Below are 19,749 nucleotides of genomic sequence, written 5' to 3' on the forward strand. Positions count from 1 at the left end.
AGGAGGAGGTGGCGGCGAGGAGGAGGAGGAGGAGGGCGGCACGGAGCCACGGGCGCTCGCCCCTGCCAGGGACCCTGCGTGCTGTGGCGGCGGCCGGCGCGGAGCCAGACCCCCGCGGGGCGCGGTGCGGGCGGGCTGAGGGCCACTCGCCGCCGCCTCGAGCGCTCGCAGCACCAGGAGCCGCGCCGTCCCCGCCGCCGCCGCTGGGACTCCCTCCCCGGGCAGAGAGGGGGAGAATGACGGAGCTCCAGTCCGCCTTGCTACTGCGGAGACAACTAGCAGGTACCGGGGCCGGGGCCCGACGCGGGGGGTGGGGTGGGGGGGGAAGGTGAGGCGAGGCGAGCCGCGCCGCGGCGGCGGGCAGCGAATGGAGGCCGGCCCCTGAGGGCCGGGGGCTGGGGCCTGCGCGGGGGGGAGGGCGCAGCGGCCGGCGGCGCGCGCGCGCGCGCGTGTGAGGGGGAAGGGGGAGATTACACCCCCCCCCCCCCGCCGCTGCTGCCGCCGCCGGCCGGGAGCTGAGGGAACTAGGCCGAGGGGGGGAGGGGGAGGCTGCCTGGCCATCCCTGCCGGGGGAGGGGTGCGCGGAGCGGGGCCGCGAGCCGCCGGCCGGAGCGCTGCCCCCATCCCGTCAGCGGGGCGGGGGGGGGGGGGGGGGGGGCAGCAGCACCTGGCGGCCTCCCCGCTCCCCCTGGCGGGGGCAGGAGGGAGGCCCGGGGGGGGGGGGGCGGCGGCTTCCCCTCCATGTGGCGAGGGGTGGTTGTCAGGCACCGAAAACCGGCCCGGAGTGGGTGGGTGGGGGGGAGAAGGGGAGTTGGCTGCCTGGAAACGGTACCTGGGGCGCGGGGTGAGCCCGCCCCGCTGCGCGCCCCTTCCCGCAGGGCCCGGCGGCGCCCGCGTCCCGCCTGCTGCCGCGCAGGGCGCCTGGCGCCGGCCTGCTGCCCCGCGAGCCGTGCGGCGGGCGGGCGGGCGGATGGGGCAGCCCGCTCCCCTTTGTTGTCGGGAGCAGAGCCGGGGCTCGGCGGGGAGGGAGCCGGGCAGCACGGGGAGCCGGGGCGGAGGCGGGGGGGGGGGAGCGGGTAGTGGGCCGTGGGGTGGCCGAGCGGGGCTGCCCGGCGGGGAGGGGCGAGAGGGTCTGCTGGGGCGAGAGGGCGGGACGGCGCCGGGGAAGGAGGAGTTGGTGATCCGGGGCCAGGAAGGGCCGGTGCCGCGGGCCTGACCCGCCGCTGCGGCGGGGAGCGCCGGGGCAGAGCGGCGTGGCGGCCCGGCTCCGCTTCCCGAGTCGTCGGTGCGGCCCCCTTCTCCCCCCCCCCCCGACCCCGGGCTCCCTTTGTCCCGGCCCGGCGCCGCCGCGGGGACCCGGCGCGGCCCGGCCGGCGGCGCGCAGGCGCGGGGCCGCCCGGCGGCGGGCGCACAATGCAGCTCCATGTGTTGCTGGCTGCCAGGTTTAAAGAGAAACGAGCCGGCAGCCGGGCGCGGCGAGCAGCCTGCAGGGCTCCCGCCCCCTTCCCCCCCCCCCCCCCAAGCACATGCTCACCGGCCCCGGGGCTGCCGCGGCCGGGCCGCCCCCTCCAGACAGCGGGGCTGGCCCCCTAGGCAAATCTGATTGCCTTTTTTGTCCCCGGCATGAAAATTGCTTCATAGCCAGATAAGGAAATGTGTGCTAGGTGTACCTAAACTCAGGCCAAGGCAGCTCTGGCTGAAGTTTGAGTAGCCGAGCAAAGGGACGGGGTCACCGGGGCAGCACTGGAGTTCGTGCAGGAGGGTTTTGGCCTGAGGCTTCAGTAACGTGGTTGGGAGTGAAATGGGGGGAGGATAATACTTTGTTAGCAGTGAGGGGACAAAATTACGTAACCAGGGATAGCGAGTAGATGAGAGTGCTTGAGATGCAACAAACGCATCTTCTAGCTGTAGCTGGTGAAAATATGTTTACAACTTAAACATAGCCAACTTTAGCATGGAAATTCTCATATCCCTTTAATGTGACAGTCTTTGTTTAATAAAAAAAAAAAAAAAGAAGAGCAGGCTTATACTGTGGCTGCACTCTTGCACATGAACACACAGCTCTTAATACCTTAGTAACTAAAGCAGTTGTTGTCTGCGTTCAGTGGGGTGTCAGCATGTTCAGATATGCTAGCACCAATAGGTATGGGCTTGCTACAGGAGCTCTGGACTGGATCTCATGCAAAGCTTCACTTCCTTATAAATGACCTGTTTATGGAAGAAATAGTGTAGAACAGTTGCTTTCTAATCTGGTAAAAAGGAGTGTTTGGTAACTTAATATAATTTCTCAGCTGTCTGTTTCTAGTTACTGGGAATTTTTCCATAACAAAAAGTGAGTGTTAGCTGTCAGCTTCTGGTTCGTAGTGGCGTTGGGTTTTTTTGCTTGTTTTCTTTTGTGGTGTTTCTTCCCCCCCCCCCCCCCTTTTCTTCTGAGGTCTTAAGACCTATGAGCACAGGATGGTTGGATACCTAGATGGTAGGTTATCTTAAGTTCATAGAAGTTAACCCCCGAATCTTCCTGCTCCTTCCCTTCTGAAGGTTTCATGTGCAGTGGTAAAAACTGGTAAGCTTTTCCAGTGACCTCTATTGCTGATTCTGTTGAATCAACTGTGCTGACTCAAGTACAACCTTTTGCATGTTATGTGCAACCATTTTGTGGGATTTTTCTGTGCTAAGTAGTATTAATCCTGTTGGTATCCTTCTATATGGATAAAAAACCTGAAATTGTATTAAAAGTGATTGTGAATATGCACGCTTCAGTGTAGTGGGTGTCGAAGAAATGTCTTGAACTCTTCAGAAGTCCTTTCTGGAATAATTACTGACCTGAGAAGGAAAACAGTTTCTTCCGTATTTAATAACCTAGGTAACATCTGAACTGAGCTGAAACTAGACTCTGACACTGCTTTTTCTGATGGCAGGCTACTTGAAGTCGCAATGCAGAGACTGAGCTTCATGATGTCTGATCTTCCTTCCCTACTGCTGACTGTCTTCTTCCAAGTCTCAGCTGCTCCAAAGTGTCTCTTTGTTTACACCCACAATACTTGTTCTACCTCAAAACAAAAATCAACATTATGGTATTCTTTCTCCTGATGGGGCTGATATTTCAGTCCTTCTGCTACATGCAGCTTTTGCATTATATCAAGTGTGGTGAGTCATTGGGTTGTATCTAGTAGTTGGGTTTTGGAGGACAGTAAACGGGTGGTAGAGATGAATTGCGTGATCTAAATTGGTTTAGATTGCTCTGGATCACTTACCAAAGTAGCATTACTCAAGCACAGGAGATCTGAAATCGGAGCTGTTAGACTTGGAGCAAGACACCCAGAAGTGAAGGCGGGTTGTAAGCAGGACCTAAAACCCAAAATATGGGGGAGCAGTTGAGTATAACAACTCTTCCTAATGGATGAGGAGATAGATGGATATTTCTAACATTGAGGGGGAGGGGAATGACAAGAGAAGAAAGGAAGGTAAAACAGTAGTCTTTAGAACTCTTACCTGTTCTGACTCCCAAATGCTTTGGTTCTTAATAAAGGCATTATGGGGAAGATGGGTGTCTATGGCATGTGGCACTTTAATGAAGAAATGGTTTTTAATTCTGGAAACTCCTCTAAAGTAGAGGTCAAACGGGAGGACATTCTTGGTCATCAGACTTAAAAACCCGGGGCTTTATTTAAATAAGTTAAGGAAATTTGACAGTGCAGTCCCAAGTTGTTCCAATAAGTGTACAAAGACAGACTTATCACTCTTCTGGAGCAAGCTGACTTGTATTGCAACTTCAGCAGGTAGCTGAAGCACGTATAGCACCTTTTTTTTTTTTTTTTTCCTTTTTTTTGTAGGAAGTAGCTTCAGTGCCTTTGGTAGTGAAATATTGACCTATATCACTAGGAAATGTATAGTAACTTGTCTGGTATCTAAATGTGCCTGCTCACCTTTTAAGGACAGGAGCAGTTCAAATTGAGGTAGTTGAACATGGGGTAGGTCTCTGTTGTTGTTTTGGGTTTCTTGGGGTGGGGGGAAGGGAGGGAAAAGAACTGCTAAATGGGGATCTTTGACTATCAAAGCTAGTTCAAGCACTAGTGCTTAAGAGTACAGGCTGAGGGCTGAAGGGAGGCTCATGTGCATGGATATTGGTGGAACTCAATGGCTGCTTTTTCTCAAACTTAATTGTAAGATCCAGCAGTTCCTGGAAGTCTGTTAAAACCCAATAAACATCTGCTCCTATGGGTCCTTTCTCTTTGAAGGAGAAAGACGCCTTGTTATGGATGGATAATAATATGAAGTTGAAGTCATGGCCCATCCATTTTTTCTCATAGGTAAGGTACAGAAAATTTTTAAGAATGAGGTGCCTCTGAACTGAAGTCTACATTAGCTAGGTCAGCATAGCACTAGACCAGTAGAGTGTCTGTCTGTCCCTCCCTCACTCGCCCCCCCCTCCCCCCCCCCCCAAGCAAAAAAGGTGGAGGGGTATAAATTGTGTTCTTCCTACAGCCCTAAAACTAAATGGTGGGGTATAGTGTTTTTTTTTTCTTTTTCTTCTCTTTCTCTGTGAGAAAGAGAGAAGCAATTGAGAACTTAAAGCTACCGTTCTGGTCTCCAGATCTGTCAAGCTCAAGGGTTTTGCGGATTGAGGCATTTATCTAAACAGTTTTATTTCATCTTTCTGCCAAATCCGTGCTGACACAGACTTGTTAGAGTAGGCAGACTTGTCTAGTTCATACAGCAAAATCATGTAGAGAAGATGCAGTTGAATCAGTAGAGCACAGTGGAACCAGAAGTGCAAGTTCTCTTTGACATAACCATGGGTCGCTGAAAGCTGCAGAATAGCCATGCCCTTGTTGGCCAGAGTTCTTCTGTGCTGAAAAAGTTCTCCAGCTTAGTATTAGTATGGTTTTTGGTATCCTTTCTCAAACATGAGAAATGCAGCATTATTTCAATCTAAAGCGTATACAGCTCCTATTTCAAAGCAAAACTGTCTAGTTAAAAATTAACAAGTTAGAAAACTGTATTAAATACTTAATGTGACAGTTCAGCAATCCTTATTTCTTCATGTGGAAAAATCTTGTAGTACAACATTAAACTAGTAGAATTTCTGGCAATCAAATAGAATTTCCTTTTAAAATACTTGAATAATAAATTTGGAGGGAACTATGGAATTAAGATCACTTTGTAGACTGAAGTTGAGATGCCATATCTCCTTCATTGGCTGGTGTAAGCGTTTGGTTACAGGTGTGTACTGGCTATTTCCTGGCTTAGAGCAAGGTAATCACTTGAGTGGCGCTGATCTGAAGTATTAGGTTGATGCTAGTCGTCTGTTTGCTCCCCTGAAGAGGTCTGTCTGTCTGTCTGACCAGAAGTTCTGCGTTATGCTGAATTGCTAAATACTCCCAGGTCCTGCACTTGTCAAACTTAAATGCCCTTTTAAAAAGGAATCTCTTAACTTTTAGATAACCGTCAACAACCTTCACTGCTTTGATGCTTTTTGGGATGCTTAGATATATAGCATGTATGTACCACTTACCTTAACACTCTTGCAGTGTAGGGCCCCCTTATAGCAGATAAGATAATTCTGTTCCTTGTGAAGGTGTGTTGACAGAAGCATCAAAGCTACCCTGCTCACAGGGAGTTTATAGATAACATCATTACTGAAACACGTGCCTTGTTATAGTGACTAGAGCTTGAACAGCGCAAGGAGCCTGAATTTCTGTGGCGCTGCAAATAACATAATGAACGTGACTTGTGGCAAACTTTACTAGCCACATATTAGTTATCGGTGCAACTGGAATATTTGAAAGAGCTGAACTCTGCCTCCTCAGAGGAAAGCGTATTTATGACTGCACTCGCCAGAGCAAAAGTTCAGGGCTGCTGGCAATTTTGGAAAGTGAGGTTAAGCTGAGTATAAGGTGGAGGGGCTTGATGACTCGACCAGTTGCTTGAGCAGGATGAGCTGCCCACTAGTAAAAAATCTACTTCATAAGGTCACCCCTTTAAGGGGTTAGGTATAGTAACAGCCAGTTGGTTCTGTTTAAGTCAGCGTACTAACTTCTCGGGGGGAGAAGCAAGCTGATCATAAATTAGTTCTTTCCTTCTCTGCTCCCCCAAAACTAGACATTGTAAGATGCACTGAAGTATGGACATACCTGGATCTGACAGTAAAATGATTATTGTGTTCTCGGAGAATACGGGAATGGGGGAATACTGCTGAGGATGCTGTGAAATACGGAGTAAAATTAATGCCTGTTGAGAAAATACTTTCCTAGAAGAATTCCTGATTTATTAATGAGATCATTGTTTGGAGATGTTAAATTATCCAAATTCTACTAAACTGTCTTGCCTTATGTTACTGTTGCTCATGATTCCAACTTTAGTGCTAAAGAGTGATCTGTTACAGAAATGTAAACAGTAAGAAATTGATTGACTTGCCGTAGTGTGGTGGTTTTTGAGGTTTTTTGTTTTTGTTTTTTTTTTTTTCTCCTGGTCTAAGAAACTGATTTGAGATGAACCGAGTAGAGTTAACAGTCCTCAAATAAAACTGTCTGTTGTAATTATAACTGATTCTGCCTTGACTCTTCTATCTCTCTTCCTGATCCTTTTTCATGTAAGAAGGACTTGGAACACTACATACACATTCAACTAAGATAGGATAGCTGATGTCTTTCAGAGTTGGATATCTTTTTTTTTTTTTTTTAAAAAAACCCTTACTGCTCTAAACAGTTTGAGAATCTGAACTTTGTAGGTAAGTTGTTTGCCTAGAATAGATATTCCGCTAAATTTTCTTCTCATAATGTGTTTAATCAAAACGGAGGTTGCATCTAGATTTTTTTTTTTCCTGCCTTGAAGGCTGGGGTTTTTGGTCTTTAGGCACATGGGATATTCTGCAGAAATAAACTTCAAGAAGTACTGGTATGGAGTAGGATGGAAGCATTTCCCCCTGCCCCCTCCCTTCCCCCAAAAGCAGCGTTCCTTCTCTTCCTCCCTCCCTCCCCCCCCCCCCCCCCAAAAAAATCAAAAAGACTCAGTGAAGTGGAACTGAAAGGCTTCTCCTGTCTGCTCTTCTGAAAGGATAAACTAATCAAATACTGAAATGAATGTAGAAAGTTAGATGCCTGGAGAAGGAAGAATGGGTGACTTGGAAGAAGAGGAGGGCATGTGCTCTGTCTGCTTTTTGTCCCAGCAAAGGGCAACACTTCAGGTTGCAGACCTGTGCTATCGCTGCTTTGCAACTGCTCTGTGCTTCAGTTTTCAGTGGTGTATGGATATTTGTCAGAGGACTGGTTTTGGCAATATCTTTCACCTAAGAAGTCTAGTAGGTCTAAGCTCTAGGCTACTCTGCAAATGTAAATATGAATATTTACTTCTCTTCTCCTTCCCCCCCCACTCTCAGGTCCAAGGCAGATCAGCTGGAACAGATCAGATATCCAGACCCTGTAAGAACACTAAGTATAGCAATCTAAATGAAATAGGATTCCATAAAAATAACTGCTCCCCTGGGCATGAATGTTAGCAGTGCTTGTTTAGAATGATAGTAAAAGCAACTCTTGTCTGTCTTTATGTGAATTGTCACTTGAAAGAAAACTATTTTTATGCACTCGTCACAATACTTAGTATGTGAAACTGGCTGGCATTGTAGTAAGATCACACCAAGTGTGAGACAACAGGCAATGTTGTGAGGAGTCACTTAAAGAGAACACAAATGTCTTAAAACAGTTCTGAATAACAATGTAGCTCAAATTAGGATATGCAAACCTATTGTTCATATTGCAAGCAAGAGAGAACAAGCCAGAAAAGTGTCCCTGATTTGCACAACTTCTTATGCATATGATGGGGAAAGCTGACAAAGTCCTTAGATGTTAGCATCTCCCTATGGCTTAGTCTTGTGATGCAGATTTTTCTAGGTACAAGAATGGAATGAGATTCCAAGAAATCCACTAGAACTCTTCATTCTGTTTATGTGGTTTAATACCTGTGAGTTATGTTTCATAACTGATGCCTATTGTGGCCACGCAGAAGATACTCGGAAAGGATTTTTTGTGACCTTAAGCTACTGGTAGTTAATATCACTTTTTGTACTACCCACACTAGGCTCAACTAACATTCATATGACTGACACCTAGGATGACATTTGTGCCCAAATCTAGCAGTGTTCAATGTAGACATCTGTAGCTCCCTAGGCTCCTTTGTAGGTGAGAGAAATAAGCACTTGTAGAGAGTGAGTCTTCTGACCTGTTTTTGACATTTGCTTTGGGATGAGATAATCAGTGGAGTCTAGGGAACTACTTAGCCTAATCAGATTTCCGTCTGCTAAAGGCGATCATCTTAAATGTGGACAGATTCATGTACCCACCTAATACTTGTCTGGCTGCTGTTGACAACAAAAACACTCATCAGACACCAAGGGCAAAAAAAGAAGGTGGTGCTTCTCTTAAACTGAATGTGATGGATGGACGTGGCCCCTTGCTGTAGATCACTCTCTAGGTAAACCATTGAATGTTACCTGGTGGGATACTTGCTTCCTTTCAAGTGTGGACTTAAAAGTGAAGGTTCCTACGCTCCTCTTGACTCTTCTGGTTCTTCCCTTCCTCTTCTCCCACCTCCCCTGGAAAAAAAATCAACCTTACTGGAGTGTTTTTACAGAGCTCCTTTTTAAATCGAGTGGTGTAATTGTGCAAGATTCTGGTATGATGGGGTACAGAAAGCATGCTTTGAGCAATCCAGGCAATTCAGTAGAAATGGATTAAAAAAAATTCCTTAAATTACACAATTAATATTAACGTGAACATATGTTCTGAACTTACTGCTGAGGAAGTCTTAACTCTGGAAGTGTAAGTATTTCAAAACCTTAAACAAGACTATGAATCACAAAATACACTGAATTTCCAGTGTTCTGTGCACTCTAATTCAGACAGGAAAAGAACATCGAGCTCAGCTCTCTGCTGAGATTTTTCCATAATAGCAAATGCATCAGGGGGAGGGGAAAAGAGACCTTCCTTGTGTTTATGTTTAAGTGTGATACGTTGCAAAAGGACTGATAGACTGTATATAGAAGATCTCTGTATATGAAGAGAGCTACAGGAAGAGCCTGTCTCAAAATGGGTCATCCTTCCTCTTGCCTGACTTTAGGATTCAGGTAAGATGGTGCCTGGGAACAGGCTGTGAGCTGGGTAACCTGGGTTGTGGGGTCAGAGAGGTAGCTGGGTATCTGGTCTAATTGTGAGTTTATGCAAGAGATCTGGCTTTGAGACCTTTAAGTTGAGATAGGTGCCTGAAGGAACGTTGACAATGTCTGTCAAGTGGCTGCCTCGATGGCCTTAAGACTCTGGAGAATTTCTTAAGAACCGGGACAACTCTGAAGACCCCCCCCCCCCTGCCCCCAAACTTCCAATCTGTATGTTAAGAGTCAGTTTTCAACTAAATACCAAATCTGAACTTCTGATTGTCTGTCTTCAAGTAAGCCACAGGTCATGCAAATGTGGAGCTACAGAACATATATAGCCAGGAAATGTGTTTCTTACCTCGTATCTAGAATAGCATGACACTTCAGTAGTACAAGAATCCCAGTCTCCATCCATTCAAGTTTTTCTGGAACTATAGCCTTCATCTGCAGGCCTGTTGTGGCAGTTTCAGCAGCTTCTGCCCCTTCACTAGGGCTAGTGCTGCTGTTTGTGGAGCTGAGTTGTGAACTTGACTATGAAATTGATCTGGATAGATAAATAAATAAATAAAAATAACCACCTTGTCCTCCATCTCTCCAAAACCTGATTTGCTTTGCGAATCCCTGGAAGACTGTACTGGTATAACTGAGGAGACAGCTGAACTGGTACAGCCGAGGAGACAGCAAGCAAAACATGGTGATGCAGCAATGCGTTAAGTGGTGTTTCACTGCACTGAGAAAATGTCAGTGAGCAACTTGTCCTCTTAACACTAATAATACAACCCTCCCTGCAAATCCTCAAACTGAGAGGAGAAGTAGATCTGTGGAGTTCTGTAATGCTGCTCTTGGCAACAGAGGGTGATGTGCAGAATATCAGAAATCAGTTTGTTACCAGGCTGAAGTTAAGGGCCAAATCTTGAGCGGCTGCTGAACTGTTTGACAGAGGCCTCTTTTAACACAGGTTTGTCTTTGCTACTTCAGTCTCCCTCCAAAATTACTAGAAATGCATTTGTGGGACTAAGACTTTTCCATGTCTTAATTGCTGTCTTGCTTGTCACTGCCAAAGTGACTACCAGGAATGTGCATCTTTCATATCTGCTGTTTTGGCTGAGCTAACGCTTTCTGGATGGGCTTGTGGAGCAAGACAGAACATGATGGAAGTAGATAATACGGAGTGCTCTTGGAATACATCTTTGCAAGGAGATCGTGTTACTTCAACAGTAACCCGACCCTAATCTTCGAGAATCAAAGATGTGGAACTGGGTATGTAGACAGAAGGGAACATCCTGGAAAAGAATAACTGACCTCGGTTAAGTAATGTAACCATATGGAAGTCACAACTTGGTGAACAGAAGAGGAACCTCAAATCATTTTTGGTCTATGAGCACTTTAGAGGCTTCTGGACTAGTGCTGAGACTCACAAAAGGCCCCCAAGAAAGAAAGAAACCTGTTGTACTTCAGCCGCTGGTATGGCCCATTCCTGTCTGGTTCGGGGAGTTGACTGTCTGTTAGCTAGGTAATGACTTCTCCAGTAGCCTTAACTAAGGCTGAGGCTGCTCTGACTGCATTCATTTTCCTGAACTCAGTTCACTGACAGCACAAAACCTGAGCTGTATACAGCTTACTGAAGAGGCTGCTATTTAAAAACGCTGTAGAAGCCTTTATTTTTGAAAGCTTTCTTCTGTAATACAACTTAAAGTGCTCTGAAGTGTTCCTGTGCAGTGGCTGGCTGACTGAAACAGCAAGCTGAAAAGTTTAGATGCCACGCATAGCTGCCGCATGCAGCCATGGGGCTGTTTCTGCTTAGTCATTTTTGTTGACGTTGTTTTTGCTTTTGGATTTGTAAAAGTCCCTTGGCTTATATAAAGGCAGTTTTAGGGAGTGTGGGAACGTTAGTAGTTTAGTGTAAACTAAACACTGAAAACTGGAAGCACAACTCATGGTACTGTATTGGCTCAGGTTTGAGGCAACAGTAACTTAGTCCTGGTTTACTGAAAACTAAACTACTAGAGAAGCAGTGTGGTGTTGCGTTGCCAGTTTATGTGGGAGGCTAGCCCTTAAAGTCTGTTCTGGATTTAAACAACTTTGGATTATGGGCCTGTAGTCTTCTGTGTCTCCCGAGTCAGGTATTGATTCAGCAGTGGGATTAAAGAGCTGCGTGTCTAAATAATTCAAAAGCGGGCCGTAGGATTCCTTTCCCGGTTTGCTGCTACTTGGCGCCTACCCAGGTTTGTGCTGCTGCAGCTGTCAGCTGCTGCTGAGCTCTACCTGACGCTGCTTCTGGAGCAAATGTCAGAATTGCTCTGGGAAGAAAAATTTCTCTTGCATAAACTGTCAGAAACGGAGAGAAAACTGGTCTAAATAGTAAGCCATAGTGCAAACTGTATAATAGTAGCAGGAAAGTTGCCCTTAAACTTGGGCACAGAGATTATGGGAATTTTTCAGCATACTCAGGTTTATATTACAAAAAAAATACAGGATATCTCTAGCTCAACAAATCTCAAAGTTATTTTTCAACTTTTTGAGGGAGATGGTTCTCCATAGGTGTGGGATTTCTGCTTTTCTAGGGCTTATATGCTAGCCCTCTCTTCAGCAGGGCTTTGTAGAGGAGCAGCATTACAGGCCTGTTCTTCCCCTCCGCCGCTGGAGGGTTGACCCCTTTGCTTTACGAAGCGTACTCATCGTCCACGTGTCTGCCTAGGAACCGTCTTGCTCAGCCTGCAAGTAGCTGACTGCTGGAGCTGGTGGGAAATGACAGACATAAAGAGCAGGTGTCTTATTTTCCCGAGCGCTGGCGGCTCTGGTTGGCGGCAGAGCAGCCTGTCTGCCTAGCAGCAGGCTTTCCTGAGCCCGCTGCCCGTGCTCCTTTCTTGCCATGTCGTTGCATCGCTCCCTTTGGGATTTTGGTACGTAGATCTGGATAAAGGTTTCACTAATTCCCGAGTCGAGACTCGTGAAGAGATGGGCGCATCTACTAGCTAACCCTTCTGACGGGCAGTGTTGGCTGTATCTGGGGTAGGGGGTGGAACTAAACTAGGCTTCGGTGTTCACAAGCTTTAACAAGTGGCAGCTTACCCAGGGTAAAGCAGCTAAGGGGGATGGCTTTTCACATTCCAGTGCAAAACTTCCCTTCCTTTTTTTTACTACCTAGCCATTAGTTGGGGTTCAGTTTAGCATTAAATGAGCTCTAGCATCCAGATTATCTGTATAATTTGCCAGCGGTCATCCTCTATCCTTCTACTGGAGGAGGTCCTTGAACTTCTACCCGTGCTGCAGGACTGGTAACTTGAGCTTAAAGCATTGTTTTACCTTAAGTTAGTGTTTGTGTAAGCACTAACTATTTGAGCTGTGCTACTGTAAAAAGAAAACGCAAAAACCTCTTAGGAGCAGAGAATGTACCATCTCCAGTAAAAGTAGTGACTCCATAATTTGGTTTATTGGTGACGTTCACGTTTCCCTAACTACTGTAACTGAGAACTTTGTCAACGGCGGTCCCTGCTGTCCCCTCCATACCGTTTACAGACTTTCTGCATTACAGAATTTGGCATCCGGCAGTCGTCTTCCTTCTCGCAAGATCTTGTACACTGTAGTGCTGCAGGGTCTTAAGCATGAGTCAGAGCGTAAGAGTTGGCTTTCATTGGGACCAACTGTATGAGAAATGTGTGGAAAACACTTGAGGATAAGGAAAAGCTCTTATTTTGAGGCGGAAGCAGATGTAAAAAGAAATGGAAATGGCACAAATCAAAAAGGCATCTACATGCTGGGCTTCAAAATAGCATAGTGTATTTGGATAGACGGAAGCATGCTGAATTTTTCCAGAATCTGAACTTTGACAGGCCTGTTGATTGTCTTATCAGTGAGAAGTGATAACTAGTAAACAGTAAGGGAGCTAATTGAGAACAGCTTGAATTTTAAGTTTACACAAAAAACTTGGCATAAACAGTTTTCTCTCTGTGGAAATGTAGGAATGAGGAAGCTTGGTTTTTTTTGGAGGCTCAAGTACAAGTTTGGAAATCTTAAGGTGAGATGCTTAAATCTAGAATTTGTGCTTTTTCTGTTAATGCCAGTAGTTGTTGTTACACTGGAGGCCTGCTGATTGGGGTAACAAAGAAAAGGAAAGTGGGAAAGGAGGAAAACATGGCTTCTGTATCGTAGTACAGATGTTATCATCAAAAGAATGACCTACAGAGGTTAGGACAAAAATCCTCTTTTGCCCAAGCAATAGACAATGTATGTATTATACATGAAAAAGCAGGATACACTCGTGTATAATGTGGTAGAACTTCATGTTTGTTGCTGAAGGGAAGCCTGAAGTAGGGAAGTAGGCGAAGGGCTGGTGAAGCATGATGTTTGGAGACTGGAAATGAATTGATCTGTAGCCCCTCCTGCAGCAACTACTTGAATTCTGGCGTCATCTGATGCCCTTACCTATTCTCTCTGTCCCTTTCACCAAAAATTAAATAGAATTGTCACTCTAGTTCATGCTGTTGTTTCCATAGTGTCTCACGTATGTCAGAGGGTGAGAATTGGCCTGCTTAGCAGAAGTGGGGTCATGTTATGCTGCTTGGTTTTGAAATTTGTGTTTTGGTTAAATAGCCTGCTCTTTCAGGCACTGTCTTGTGGAGGAAAAAACAAAAAAACCATGATTTGGAGCAACATCTCAATGTGTTCTCTCTGTCCTGCACCTTGGAGAGTGAATAGGTGACTTCCTCAATTGAAATACTAAATCACTGCTGAGCAGCTTCTAAGAAAAGCCCTTCTGGTGTACCACTGTGGCAGTCAAACTTTTCTTGGTTCTTAATGTTGCATCGTATGTGAAGAGCTAAGCGCTGATGCAGTTGACTCTGAATTAGCAACGGTCAAGCAAAATCAAGGTTCCTGCCATCTGTCTGTTCAGGACTGTTCTTTGTGAGGACTCCCAGGGTTCTCCCTGCTTTGGATTCAAAGGCTTAGGGCTTACGTTGATTCTTGCGGCTTTGTTTGAACCATGCTTTGAATAGTTAAATTCTTAACTGACAAATGTTAACTATGAGCTTACTGGCAAATCAGTTTGGACTTAATGGTAGCCTTCTTGCCATAAAGACATGAAGTCTCCTCCTGAACTGAGGACCTTTTAAGGACCTCTAAACCACAATGCAGAGCAATAGTGGCATTCTGTGTTCAATCTACACAGAAGGAATATATAGACTAATGGTAGAACCATACATTGACATCTTTAGATAATTGTGGCTGTATAATGACTAACAAAAATCAGAATAAGTGCAGTAGTAATTCTTTAAAAAAAAAAAAAAAAAAAACCCTAACTGAATTTGGAAAAAACTGACCTGCTGAAGGAATAACTTCTTCCCTTCTCCTATCCTAAATATTGAAGACTTATCAGGGCTTTGTACATACTGTTTAAAATCTTAGATTAAGAATTCCAATTTGGTGTCAATGTAGTACTTAAACTTTTCTCTGACTTGAAGCTTTCGGTTAGAAGACATCTTCCCCTCCCCCCCCCCCTCCCCCCCCCCACTTCTCCCCTGACTTGAATTTTAGGCAGAACTCGTTTGATCTGTTTATTTCCAAATCTTTCTTCTTTCACTGGAGCAGGCTCCAAACAAACTTAGTAGAGTCTACGTCTAGCTCTGACTTTTGCATAGTGATTTCCAGATATGCTTTCCATCTGGCAGTAGCTGTATGAAGTAGCCTGTAGTTACTTAAAATCTTATGTTGCTTATCACTACTGGATAAAGCTGTTTATATTAAAAAAAAAAAAAAAAAGGGAGGGGGACTATTAGCTTCTTTTTGTATGCTCTTGAATCATGACCTTCTAGGTTCACTTTGAATAGTTCATAATGTATTGAATCATTACCCCTAAAATACACTGGGCACGTCTCGGATGATTGATTTATAGAATCTGAAAAAATTTAAAGGAAGCAAGATGTTAGTTTAAAAATAAAGTGTGACTTTGTTCTTCAGTTCTTTCTTTTTTTTTTTTTAATCTCTGCGCTAAAATATACTCTATTTTAATCTGGTTCCTCAGTGTTCTTGTAGTATGTTATTTTTAATTGCAGAAAATCTGTGTTTTTGACTTGCAGATGCTTGGTAGTTAGTTTAGGAGCACACATCCTCGGGTCCTGAGATCTGTTTTCCAGCCCTTCTGAGACAAGTGAGCTGTGGTTCATGATGTACTTAGCGAATAGCTTTAGAGGTTAGCCCCTGTGTCCCCACTTTGACATGCTGTTGTATGCAGCAGGGAGTTCAGGATACTCATGCAGACCATAAGTCTATCAGTAGGCACCAAATCACTGCATATCATGAGGATTTTTTTGGTCACCTATAGACATGAACAAAAGCAGCGAATGCATATCATAGACGCCTAAAGTCATTCTTAAATCTTTTTTCTACACAGAGCTCAACAAAAATCCAGTGGAAGGCTTTTCAGCGGGCTTAATAGATGACAATGATCTTTATCGATGGGAAGTCCTTATTATTGGTCCTCCAGATACATTATAGTAAGTACTGCTACTTGTACAGAAACTTAAGCAAACTCTGATTTACTAGTTCTAGTTTGGTCCAAGTGAGTAGAAATTAACCAAAGTCTCCATACTGACTGGTTTATAGATAACTAAGTTAGGTAATACTGTTCTGTTGCTAGTAAAGTATCTGTATAATAGTTGAATTTGCTATGTAGAAGTTCTAAACTGCTTTGCTACCCTGGGACAAAATGCAACTCTGATCCCTTAGTCTACTACTGTAGACAAGGGAAAGAACTGGGTATACCAGGAGGTAGCTTCTGTTTTCTATGCGTTTAAGGCAAGTGTACTCGCACTGCTATCCAATTATTGCTGTGAGGTTCTAGGTAAGTCACTAGTACAAATTTAAACCTTTCCAACTTAGTGCTGGCAATTACAGGAAAATACTCAACAGAGTTATAGCTGTAAAGCTGCAGCAGGCTATAAAATTAGCCTCAAGTCCCATCTGTTCAAGATGTATCAGCCTCCATAATTCCACTGATAACTCTGCTCACTGAAGGAGAGCTTTCCCATGAGACCAAGGGTATGTTGATCAAACTTGAATTGTTGGGAAGCCTTGCACAGTGGCCTTCAAAAAGCTTTCACTTAATAGATCCTAACTCTTTTCTTGCTCCCCTGGACTCGGATCTCTGATTTATATTTGAACCCAAAACCATGAAGTTCATACAGTCGCTTCTCTTCCTGGACTTCAAGTTGGCTGTGTCTATGCAGCTATATATTTTTGAAGCGCTGTGGTACATGCAGTGTGGTTTGTCTCTTTATGGGGAGTGGGAGAAGGCTTTGGTTCACTGAGAGAATGATTTGCCTCTTTCTCATAGAGGTTATATATGATCATCTATCCTAGCTCCTGGGAAAGGTTTTATGCCTAGAAGAGGCAGAGGAGAGGTCAGTTTAAAGTGTGCCTCTTAAAGATGAACTCTGTTCTCTTTCATTAAGCTGTTCCAGTGGTAAATTACTGATAATATAAAGCCTTCTAGTGGCATTTACTTGAGGTTTGCAGGCTTCGAAGTAAGTACCTAAATGCAGTAATCAGATGCTTTGCTTCTCAAGCTCACTACATTGTGCTCCTTGAATCTTCCATGAGACAAATCTCCAACTTCTCAATCAGTTCTGTTAACCTCTCTTGAACAGTCTAGTAGTGAGCCATTATAGTCTCATGGCTGTTTTTATACTCTCATCAAAGACATACTGCTTCTAATCGAGCCTTTTCCTCATACCTGCTACTGCAATTCTTAGGTATATGGGGGTGTGTGGTGTTTTGTATTTGCTTGTTGGGTTTTCCTCCTTCCCCCCCACCCCCAAATAAAAAGGGTGCTGAGCTTGTTTTGAGGTTTTTACATAAGAAGCTGTCTGCTTTTCTTGCCCTTAGTCCCTGCTTTCCAAGATAGTATTACACTGAATCCTTTCTCCCTGATCCTTTTTACTGTGGTAGTAGAACAGAATATTCTAACAGGGAATCAACTTTTTTTTTTTTTTTTTAATTTTAGTCTTATTCCTTGTTCCACTTTCTTCCTGAATTTACCTAGAAAGACTTTTGAGTTGAATGGCTCTGTTAGGACCAAGGTATTGGGAATGCTGCTTAAAAATGTCACTGACATCTCTTGACAACTGCACTTTAGGTACTAATGTGTATCCAGTTACAGATCTGTGTTTATGTGCAGTTGTCAAATGATGTGGGGAACCAGGTATGCCATACAACCCGGTAGCTTTATTATCTAGATCTGTTCCTTTAAGAAGGGAAGGAGGAACTTTTTTATTATGAGAAAAGGACTTACTGCTGCAGAGCTATCAACAAATGTAATCTAACTCTCCTTTATCTTGACCAGTACGGCTCTTAAAATAGCCAGTCTTGCTTCTGGAATTCCTAGGCTTCCCAGGAACAAGAATTCTTTGGAAACTGCCTGCCTTTCTGAAATTTTTGGAAAATGAAAGCTCTTGGTTCAGATCCCCTCAGCTGTCCTCTTTTGACTTGGTGTATGTATGGGGTGTGTTGTTTTTTTGGTTGGTTTTTGATGAGACGCTTGCTAGAATTGCACATTTTCCTTTGTCATTGGTGGTAATACCTCTGTTACTTTTCTCAGTAGCCTGTGGGCTTTGAGTACTGGTTCCTACTCCATTACAAATACCGAAAAGATAAATGCACTGAACAGCTTTCTTTCCTACACCAATTCTTTTGTGCATGTAGCCACTGAGGAGTGCCTTGTCACACTACACCACATCTCTCACTGCATTCTTCAGTGGTTATGTTCCAGTTCTCATAATCTCTGCTGTTGCAATTGCAAACTTGGTTATAAACTTCAGTTACAAGAAATGACAACGATAGGGCAAATGTTATAAGGCTTTCTTTGTAATACAGGCCTTCTCACTTCTCAAGCCAATGTTCCTGGATGTCAAAACCTCACTAATTTAAATGTCAGTTGCCTCAATTAAGTATGTAGCTCCCACATGAGAACTGGATATCCAGTTGTTTACTATTGTTCTCCAGCTTAGTGGTAACTGCAGTGCAGAACATCTCGCTGTCATGTCTGAGTCCATCTAGCGAAGTGTTGAAAAGGTAGTAATGGCAGTTTTTAAAAAGTAGTGCTAGACATGCAAAGAAAGCTTACTATAAATCTTTTTGTTGAGGCTTGCTGTTACAGACTGATATCAAGAGAAGAGGACTAATTAAGGTGTCTTAAAGGAAGAATACAAGGAGGTATCTGCCAGGCTGTACTTTAGTCTTGATAAGGGGAGTTATTGGCAGCACCTTTACTTTTTTTTTTTTAACTTATTGTAATAAATGCAGTGGGGGAAAAAATAACTCAAGTTGTAATTCCAGATGGTGGATTCCACTTTTGGAATTTACTTTTGCTCTGGAACATCCTCCTAATTCTAAAAAAAGAAGCAAGCATTAGGGAACTGGCATAGAAACGCCTTGTTGCATATGAAAATGTTGGTACTGTTAATTACCAACATGGTGTTAAGCTGTATGAAGGGTAAACTTGAAGATGTTGATGCATCATTAAATTCCAGTCTTCAACTTAAGCTTACAAGAAACTCTACTAAGATATTTTTGATTCCCCAGTGAAGGTGGTGTTTTCAAGGCTCATCTTACTTTTCCGAAAGACTATCCACTGAGGCCGCCAAAAATGAAGTTCATCACAGAAATCTGGCACCCAAATGGTAAGAAATGCCAAAGTTCTGATTTCTTTTGCAACTAAGAAATGTGGTAATATAAGAACTTCTGCATTTATTTTCGGGCCAGAAATATGAAACTCTGCATTTACTTTGTCTTCACCTCAAAAAGTAGTAGTAATCATTGCAGAGTTTTAAACTCTGCTCCGAGAGACTACTCCTAAAGTATTTTCACTAGCTTTCTGAATTCTTGATAACTGTATAGGTTTTTTCTATATATGTAATGCAAAATTCTGATCTGAGGAGAAACTTGGTTTTGTGGTTTTTTTTTTTTTTTAAATAGCTGCCATTTGTCATACCATTAAGTACTTCATTTTACTGTATTACTGACTTGGTGGTTTGGTATAGAAGGCCCAGGTTTGTCCTCCTGTGAAGCATGAAGTAACAGCATCTTTTCAGCCCCTCTGAAAGATGTTTCCTGTTAAAGTTTCGTTTACCTTCCCACCTATGTCCAGCAGCCCAGAAATAATGTAAAACAAAGAGCGTTTTTACTGGAAAAGAGGAATGCTCTTCAGGTTCTAAAGTCAGCGTCTTGACTTTCCAGGACTTCCCTGGAAAGCTGGGAAGAGACCAGCACAGTGCTCTGATCTTAAAGAACAGAGCCTACTCTGATACTGTGTCAGTTCAACTCTAGAAATACCAGAATACCTATCAGGCAGATTCCAGTTCCAGCAACTTAAATTATATTCTCGTGTACTGCAGTAATACCCAGCTGATGCTTTTGCTGTGGGAGGAAAGAAGGTCCCTTTCTGATTTGCTAAACTGGAAAAGGTCACCTTCTGGTTTGCTGATCTTACCAGAAAAATGCTGTCATGGAAGCCCATCTAAATAGTCTTGCAAGTTGTAATCTGGTGTTAGAAGTTTCTTGCCTGCCTCCCCGAAAAGTCTAGGTCAGAATAACTCTCCAAGCCG

General features: G+C 44.2%; 1 protein-coding gene across 5 annotated transcripts in view; it reads left to right on the plus strand.

Annotated features, from left to right (window-relative positions):
• Positions 1–19,749, plus strand: part of UBE2G1 (ubiquitin conjugating enzyme E2 G1) — a 26,725-nt gene continuing 6,976 nt past the window's right edge. Inside the window, exons 1-5 of one of the 5 annotated variants that reach the window (XM_068910621.1) lie at positions 1,162–1,285; positions 2,539–2,563; positions 2,919–3,147; positions 15,540–15,642; positions 18,728–18,825. In XM_068910621.1, the coding sequence (XP_068766722.1) occupies positions 3,072–3,147; positions 15,540–15,642; positions 18,728–18,825 (277 nt within the window). In that variant the 5' untranslated portion in view covers positions 1,162–1,285; positions 2,539–2,563; positions 2,919–3,071. Of the gene's footprint in view, positions 283–1,161; positions 1,286–2,538; positions 2,564–2,918; positions 3,148–15,539; positions 15,643–18,727; positions 18,826–19,749 lie in introns of those variants that run through there. The other 4 variants (XM_068910620.1, XM_068910624.1, XM_068910623.1 and 1 more) reach the window with 4 other exon arrangements.

The sequence above is a fragment of the Struthio camelus genome, chromosome 16, assembly GCF_040807025.1.
Source record: "Struthio camelus isolate bStrCam1 chromosome 16, bStrCam1.hap1, whole genome shotgun sequence".
NCBI lineage: Eukaryota > Metazoa > Chordata > Aves > Struthioniformes > Struthionidae > Struthio > Struthio camelus.